The sequence below is a fragment of the Oreochromis aureus genome, linkage group 9, assembly GCF_013358895.1.
Source record: "Oreochromis aureus strain Israel breed Guangdong linkage group 9, ZZ_aureus, whole genome shotgun sequence".
In the NCBI taxonomy this organism is placed as follows: Eukaryota; Metazoa; Chordata; class Actinopteri; order Cichliformes; family Cichlidae; genus Oreochromis; species Oreochromis aureus.
Window position 1 is genome coordinate 2,472,500 of NC_052950.1, and position 8,266 is coordinate 2,480,765.

Below are 8,266 nucleotides of genomic sequence, written 5' to 3' on the forward strand. Positions count from 1 at the left end.
CAGAGTCCATTTGTTCTTACATGACACTCTGACTGTACTGATGACTTCCATTTAATTCACTTTCACCTCAGGAGTCATTAAAATGTGTGTTGTGTATGCCCAAGGGTAAACTGAGTGAAGAGCACTGAGATATTATTGCAGATGGCTGAAGCAGAGACGCTGGTGGAGCAGAAAGCTCTTACAGCACTCACTCAGTTGGTTGGAGCCCTGCAGTCTCCACCCAGACACACCCCCAGCTCCTCTGTGCTCCAGCAGAGGGCAGCAGCTCTGCCTGCAGTCCGTTCTGTGCCTACGTCAGCTCTTTGACTTCATGGTTCCACATCCTGCAGGTAGAACACTGACTCCACCTCTCATCATAACTTTGGAGATGAAACTTCTCCCACTCGTCAACGTAACACGTCTCTTCTGTGGATTCTTCTCGGCTCCACTGAGCAGTGGAACAAAGGCTGGACTGGTCTTACTGCTTTAGAGCGGCGTGTGTGCTGCTGAGCGGACCGTACTGGTCCTGGATCAGAGACCGGGCTGGATTCTCACACAGTGTTTAGTGTTAGATTAGACACATAAGACCTGGACAGGAAATGACTGGGCGAGCCTTCCTTTATCTTCAACAACACACTGAGCTGGATGAGTGGAAATCAAGTCCTTCATGCCCACACACTCTCGTACGAATTCAGTTGTTAGGAACGTGCAGTGCCTGCTGCTGGGCCATGTGTGGAGCTGAAACAGGAAGTGATCGCCCCACCCACTCTGCAGCACATCCTGCTAATTCACCTCCTTCATACTTTTACAGTAATCTGAAAAACTCAATCAGGACATCCTATCAGTCCTAAAGGCTGTGGTGTTTGTGGTTCTGCTGCAGAGTCCAGACGTGAACCGGACCTTTGCTGCACCTGATGAAGGCCCTGACCTCAGGAGCTGTGTTAGTTTTCATTTGGAATATTTCAGAAATATTAACCAAACTCAAAGGTTCTTAACTCGTGGACTTGATTTCTATGTTTTCATGAGTGAATATAATACTGAAGGCATTGACAATATATTCCTGTGATTGTGTTGATTGGTGTACTTTAAAGTTTCGGTGTTCGGTGCCGTCTGTGCTCCTGTCAGTGGTTTGAAGTGGAAAAGGGCATGTCACACACTGAATGTGCCAGCTGACCAGTAAGAAGAGTGTATGCTGAATGCTCAATGAGTACTTGATACTTTGTCTAATGCAGGTGGGTTGTGGGGGCTTCTTAAGCATGTGCAGCCTTTTGGTGTTTTTTCTGACCAACCTGCAGCGTTGCAGCTCTCTCTGTCTCACTGGCTGATGGCAGCTTACACACTGAGTCTAATAGTCAGGAGTTATTGGATTAAATTACAGTCAGCATCAGCAGCGTTTTCCTTCTGTCTTTTGGTTTGGAGGATCATTTTGTTTTCAGGATGACCTGTCCCGTCCTCCTGGTCTGAAGCCCAGTCACTACAGCATTCGCATCAAGCTGCTTTAAATTGTAAAGACACTCCAACAAAGCAGATGTGGAAGTGAAGAAAGGGTCAGACAGGATCGCGAGTCTGAAGATGGAAATCAGAGTGTTGGTGTTGAATGCTGTCAGTGCCTATGCTCCACAGGTCGGAGGTCAGCGGGAAGAGAAAGGGGAATTCTGGAAGAAGATGGATAAAGTGGAGGAGAGTATCATGAAGAGTTGGCAAGACTGGAGTTTGGAGTAGACTTCAGTGAATTAAACAGAGGTGATGAGGAGGTGCTGGGTAGGTAAGGTGCTAAAGAGAGAAATGCAAAAGGAGACATGATAGTGGATTTTGTGAAATATCTACAGTGAACACTTCAAGACCAGGGAGGGAGATAGAAGTATGAAGAGGAAGGAAGTGAAGGTAGAGCTGGTGATTAAATGGTGGAAGCCGAAGAAGGAAGAATGTTGATCACAGTTCAGCTCTGAGTCGTCGGGAAGAGTAACCAGATGATGTGCTGAGAGAAACTGCCAGTAAGGTGTTTGGTGTATCCTCTGAACAGAGGAAGGAGGCTCGGGATGTTCCTGGCAGCTAATTTCTTAATATCTGAGTTTCAGAATGGTCAGTTTGTCTAATGTTTTCTCTTGTTTACTCAGTTAAGTTACATTTGAGAAGTGTTTCATGGACAGTGTCAGAAACTAATAACAAAGGCTTCTGAAACCAGTTATCACATTCTTCAATAATGAACCATGTGCAGCACCTCGTATCGTGCTTTATGAACATTACATGTTATACTCCAGCGGGCTAGTCGGGGTGATGAAGAAAGGAGACCCGGGTACTGGGAGGCCCAGTATAAAGAGACCCGAGTACTGGGAGGCCCAGTATAAAGAGACCCGAGTACTGGGAGGCCCAGTATAAAGAGACCCGAGTACTGGGAGGCCCAGTATAAAGAGAGAGCTGACGTGTGTGTGAACCTGGACAAAAGTCCTTTTTCAGAATCCAGTGGAACCAGGAAGTCTGGAGCAGGTCTCTGTTTAAAAAGTCCTAATGTCTGATCCTATCATAGACGATGCAGAGCTGATAGGTGAAAGGATTCACCCAGCTGTAACTGCCTCCTGTGATCTACTCTAAGCTAATGCTCACTTTGTTCTGGTCTTTGAGAGGAGAGAAACAGGCACGCCTTGGCCACGGCATGCCCGTCTCTGTGTGGGTATAATCCAATAGGGAAGGAGCCAAGTTATTGGAAGTTGTTTTCCAGTCAGAAACAGCGAGCAGAGAAAAAGCCAAAAGTCATAAATCCAATTAGTGCGTCCACAGTTTTGGGCAGCGGTTGCCTCTTTGGCTCACACGTCTCATTGGCCTTGTTTTCTATATCTATTCCACATCAGAGGCCTCTTCAGCAGAGGTGCTACATCACTGCAAGCACAACTCCACTGTGTGAAAGCTGAGGCACGGTTTGGTTTGGTGTGAGAGCAGTTTGTGTTGTCTTGAGGAACCGCAGCACGGGGGAAGGTGTTAAGAAAATAATGAGAGCCATTCTTTAGAGGACGGGAGAATAGCCGGAGTGAGGGCATCAGTGTACACACAGTAATCAGAGTTGCAGTGGGGTGAATGGGCAGGCCTGAGCTTCCTGAGCTGGGTCATTTGTGACTTTAGTGGAACACAGCGACGCCGTACGTTTAAAGTGCTTAGTGTTTGCACACTGTGTGCAAACTTAGCTGACACTGGGGTGTTAGATAAGTTTCCATCTGAGTGATCACAGAGGCTGTGTGCACATATTGTTATTCAGGTGCATATGTGGGCCAGCGTGGCCATGGGGGCTGTGAATGATTTATTGGTCTGGAGCCCAGAGAGGCTATAAGAATCTAATAAGAAACCTCCACCCGGGAGGATTTGATAGCGGCTATGAGCGATGCAGGGCAGGACTCAGAAATAGATGGAAGTAAATGAGTGAGGATAGAGAGATCAAGGAAAGAAGGGGTGGTGTTGCTACATCAAGTCAAAAACAGTCAATGTGATACTTTAAGGCATCAGGTCCACTCAGTCATATGTGAAGCAGGACTGGCAAAAGAATATTAAACATAACAAGTTTATTCATGATCTATTCATCAGAGTCAGAATACTTTAGTTATGTAGTCAAGAATGTAACAAACCAGTTAAAGTACCAAATGAATACAAAATGTAACAAAATGGCTCAAATTCTAAATATTCCAGTATGTTACAAACTGAGGCGCTCCTCTTTTCATATTGACTTTATCTTACTGATGAATAAAGCCATCAGTTCTTCATATATGAATGATGTAAAGGTCGACTGTGTCGCCAGCTCCGGCTCTTATTGTGTTATTGATGATGCACTGATTATCGTTGTGATACACAGTTATGAGGAGCTCTGCCTTCATTCTGGATGGCAGAGCCCATTTCTATGGTTACCTCATAGCAACAGTGTGCTGGAGAAGGGCTGCTGTAAATAGAAATACCATCTCTGAGCCTTTGGTGCTGCTGCAGCTTCTCATCTTCCTTCTTCCTGATGTTGCTGTCACTCGGTATCGCTACATCTGTCACTACGGCCGTCTTCCTTTACTTGTCCACCACCCATTGACCCATTTTGACTTCGGGATGTCCAGGACATACTCTGCATGGATCGCCATAAAGAAAATGTATATCCATAAATATAATATAATATTTAAAATAAATAACACCCTGAATCCATGGTTTCTGTGGACGTACAAATTGAGGAAGTGCAAGCGATTAGTTGGGTAAAGTGTGCACAGTAAAGGAGAGGATGACCGTGTGACCTGATGAACAAATCCATGGAGATATTGAGATGACAGTTGGGTTTCTAAGTAGATTATCTCATTGGGCATCCTCTCTCTCTGCACTCATCAGGCATCTGGACAGGATGCATGATGGGAGAAATGAGAAGAATCTGGCAGAACTGTACTAAGTAGAGAGGTCAAAGGTTGCACACAGAGGTGAGGAAGCTGCAGGTGGCCGAGTGGTGCGGGGCATGTATGAGGGCTGCGGTAAGCGTAACAAATGGTTCACAGCGAAGGTGGGATTACACTGAGGGATATGTCTAATTCCTGCTTCCAGTGGTGATGAACAGGCTGGTGAGACATGAGCATCTGTGTGAGCAGTAAGCAGGTGGAGAGTGAGAAGGGGGACAGCAGGGTGATGACAGCCCACCAGCTGGTTTCACTGGCCCCACATTTGTTCCTGACACCAGCTGAATACCACCCCGCTCTGAGTTCTGGTACTTTGCTGTGCTGTTTTTAAAGTGTCGGTCCTCTTGTGCTACAAGAGGACCAACACACCCTGCCCATCTCTGTGTGTTTGTCCTGATTCTGGTCACCTGCTGAGCACCAATGAGTGTGGAGGAGAGCTGTCAGCTGATCAGGCTTTCCTCTGCTCAGAGTTGAGTCAGGGCCGTGTTTCTGACTGTGCACCGTCCTCTCGTCACATTCTTCAGACTCAAAATGTGGTTTTAGTGTCAGGGTTACAGTTGGGTTATGGTTAGGTTAAAGGTTAAAGGGTAGGGTAAGTGGCGAGGGAAAGCATTATGCCAATTAGATGTCCCCACAAGCTATGAATACCCAACGTGTGTGTGCACGCGTGGACAAGATGATGTGTGTGTAAGTAGAAAGTGCAGCAGCAGTCTGTTAGGATTGGTTGTCATGACGGAGTTTGTCTGAGGCGACGCCGTGCTGCGCTGTCGTGGTGCCGACGCTCTGAACAAACTGCTACTGCCTCGCATAAACTTTCTGTGCGCTGACCCTGAGGTCTCACACGGGCGTTTGAGCGTGTCTGTTCTTGATGGTGTGTGCTTGTCATCACTTTGTCAATTCATGGCTTCTTGCTATCAAGATAACTGCGTTTTTTAGGGGGGTTATGTGACAGAGGGGGATTCGCTTTGTCGAGTCCGCTGCAAACCCCGTACACACACACACACACACACACACACACACACACACGCACACGCACACACACACTGGGACTGCAGTGATGAGATGATGGGGGCGTTCACCATCAGAGAAGCTCCTCAGACGGTGTGCGATCACACTGTTCGGTGTGACGGGCTGCCAAGAACCAACAACAGAGGGTTACTTTGATTTCACAAACGTGATGTAGGTCATGGATGACGAGCTTGAGTATTTCTGGCAGCTCATTCTCTTTCTCTTGACTTTGTTTAAAGATGGGACACACTCTGGGGTCAACTTGAAACAAAAGCAGGTGTGATTTGAGGTCAGAGGTCAAATGTGAAATCTTAAATCTGTTTTCTGTATGTTGTAGGACTGAAACTAAAGATTATCTTGGTGATCAGTCCTTCCTTCCATTCCTTCCAAAACACATTTATGTGGTTTTAGAGAATGACATGTAAACAATGTCGAGCAAGACATTCGGTTGTTACGAGCTGCGTTTCCATGTGCAGTGAAGCCCTGTTTCATTCTCCAGCCAGTGTTCATGTTGCTGCTACTCGTAGTAATTATTATGAATATTGTCCGTCTTTATTTCAGTGCCTGGCGGTGTGGGAGTCGTTCCTGGTGTCACAGAGAGCAGACTCCAGCGGAGGCCAGGAAGACGTTGCTTAAAATGTGGAGTTCAAAGGTCGACGCCGCCCCCACCCCCCAACCCCACCCCCCACACGACACACACCGGTCTCTCCAGCAAAACCTTCAGATGTACGAGGACTTAAACCACTGCCCGTCTGCTTTCTGTCTCTCCTCCTCTGAGGGCAGGCTGCTGAATCCCAGTCTCACCATTCCAACATGACTAAAACCAGCACTGCAATCCCCACACGTGCACACACACACACACACACACACACACACACACGCACATCCAACAACCGTGTGATCGGGAAATGTTCTCTGGTTTGTGTCGTTGTTGTGCTGCATGTTTCCTACAGTGGCACTAAAACACATCCATGGCTAGCAGCTGGCTCCTGTGTCAGGTGACAAGGATGCCCTCAGCTGTCCTGCAGTAACTCGGTGGGTTCAGCTGCAGCTTTGTTTTTCACAAAGCAGGGATGATCAGTTAGTGCCTCAGAAAGTCCTGCTCAGTGATTTTGCCACAACAACAAAGTTAAAATTATTTGTTGGAGTAGCTTAATTTGTAATAAATGGTACATTGATATTGATTTCTACTTTAATATTTAAAGTTCATAATGAAATTCTGATGTTTATTAGTCATTAGTGATGCAGTAGTTTTAGTAAGTTCTGAATTGTATAGAAGTGATAACAACAACAGACACACGGCTCATTCTGTGCATTATGGTGATGGTGATGAGCCTGTGGCAGTAATGTTTGCTACATCAGCCCGATGTTGTTGTGCAGATTGACCAAAGAGCCGTGTTTCCTCACAGCTGCTGCTGTCAGCACGTGTGCAGCAGCGTTTAAGCCAAACCGGCATCTCGTACTGAAGCGACCAAAGTATCTGTGAGCTGAAACGTAATCAGTCAGTAATTGAAAAGCAAAGCAGTTTTCAGGCTCAGTCTTTACTCACCTGTTTCTGTCCTTATAACAACCATCTGTTACTATTAATCATCAAGATGAGAAAATGATGGGTTTGCAGGAAACATCCATACATAGCACTACAGTTTTACAACCCTGTGTTAAAATAATAACAATAATAATAATAATGATAAAACATCAGTCTTTTGGGCTTATAAATGTGATGGTCTGAGTCATGTGTCCATGCTAATGGTAACAATAGTGAACCCAGAGACATAAAAACATTAGAGTCCTTCAGTCCGGTCCCGAGCTGCGATGGCCTCGTGACTGTCTCCACTTTTATCAAGACGAGTTACTGAAAGTTGAAAATCTGAATCCTTCTTATTGCCAACTTTGACTGCAGGTGGGGAAACAGCTCTGCCAAAGTTATGTACCAAACAAATGTCTCACATTTCATTAACAAACCTCACGTGTGATCAAAGTGGAGTCAGATGCATGTGAGCTGCAGACAACACTACTGAGACGTCTGGAAGCTTTTAAGTTTACTCATCTGCACTACAGCAGCTCGTTCCAGCTGTTCCACCCACGTTTCATACTGTGGACCTTCTCTCACTGCTTTTATCATTGTGAAAAATAATATGTAATAACGTGATTTGAGATGCTGACAATAAAGACTGATGTGACGCTACAGAGTTTCTTCTTTTTCGAGTGTAGAGCAGCAGCAGGAGTTCGGTTAGGTCACCAGTCAGTGGACCATCCATTGACTGCATGGTCCCTGCATCATCTGGTCATGCTCCTTAGTTTTGCTCTCAGCAAATTAAAATGCATATCATTAAAGAGTTTCAACGTGAATATTCAGTTCATCACGATCCCGTGTGTGATTTCAGTTTAGACATGCTGCCCGTTGATCTGTATCACTGAGGGAAGACGTGCAGATTCAGGTCCCTGCCTGCTCTCATCTCACAGTGCTGACTGGTTTAATCTTCAATATGCTGCAACTCCAGTAAAGTTCATTTCATTTTGAGCAGGCCACAAGCTGAGGAGATGCCCACTTCTGTGTCATCAGGCTCTGGAGCAGTGTCGCACATGAATGACTTTCCTGTGTTTAAATGGAAACGTAGCACTGAGTGTGCTGATGATGTGTAGATCAAGTCAAAGATTAATGTCTTCCTGCTCCTGACTTGTGAATTTTTTAAAATATAATATAGATCTCTGTCAGCCTTCCTCTGACCATGTCACTGACTGAACTGATTGATCCACTTATCTTTTTTTTATGTGGAGCTCTTAAGAGACTGAGGAAGAGGGGCTGGGTTAGTCGTCTCTTTGCTAATGCAAAGACGTTCTCGTGTTACCACACTTGTCTGAAATTCGCCCTC

At 45.7% G+C, this 8,266-nt stretch overlaps 1 protein-coding gene across 1 annotated transcript in view; it reads left to right on the forward strand.

Annotated features, from left to right (window-relative positions):
- snx7 (sorting nexin 7) overlaps window positions 1-7,578 on the forward strand; it is a 65,879-nt gene extending 58,301 nt beyond the window's left edge. The window contains exon 9 of the mRNA XM_039617345.1: window positions 5,955-7,578. Within this exon, the coding sequence (XP_039473279.1) occupies window positions 5,955-6,029 (75 nt within the window). The 3' untranslated portion in view covers window positions 6,030-7,578. The remainder of the gene's footprint in view (window positions 1-5,954) is intronic.
- The last annotated feature ends 688 nt before the right edge of the window (window positions 7,579-8,266 follow it).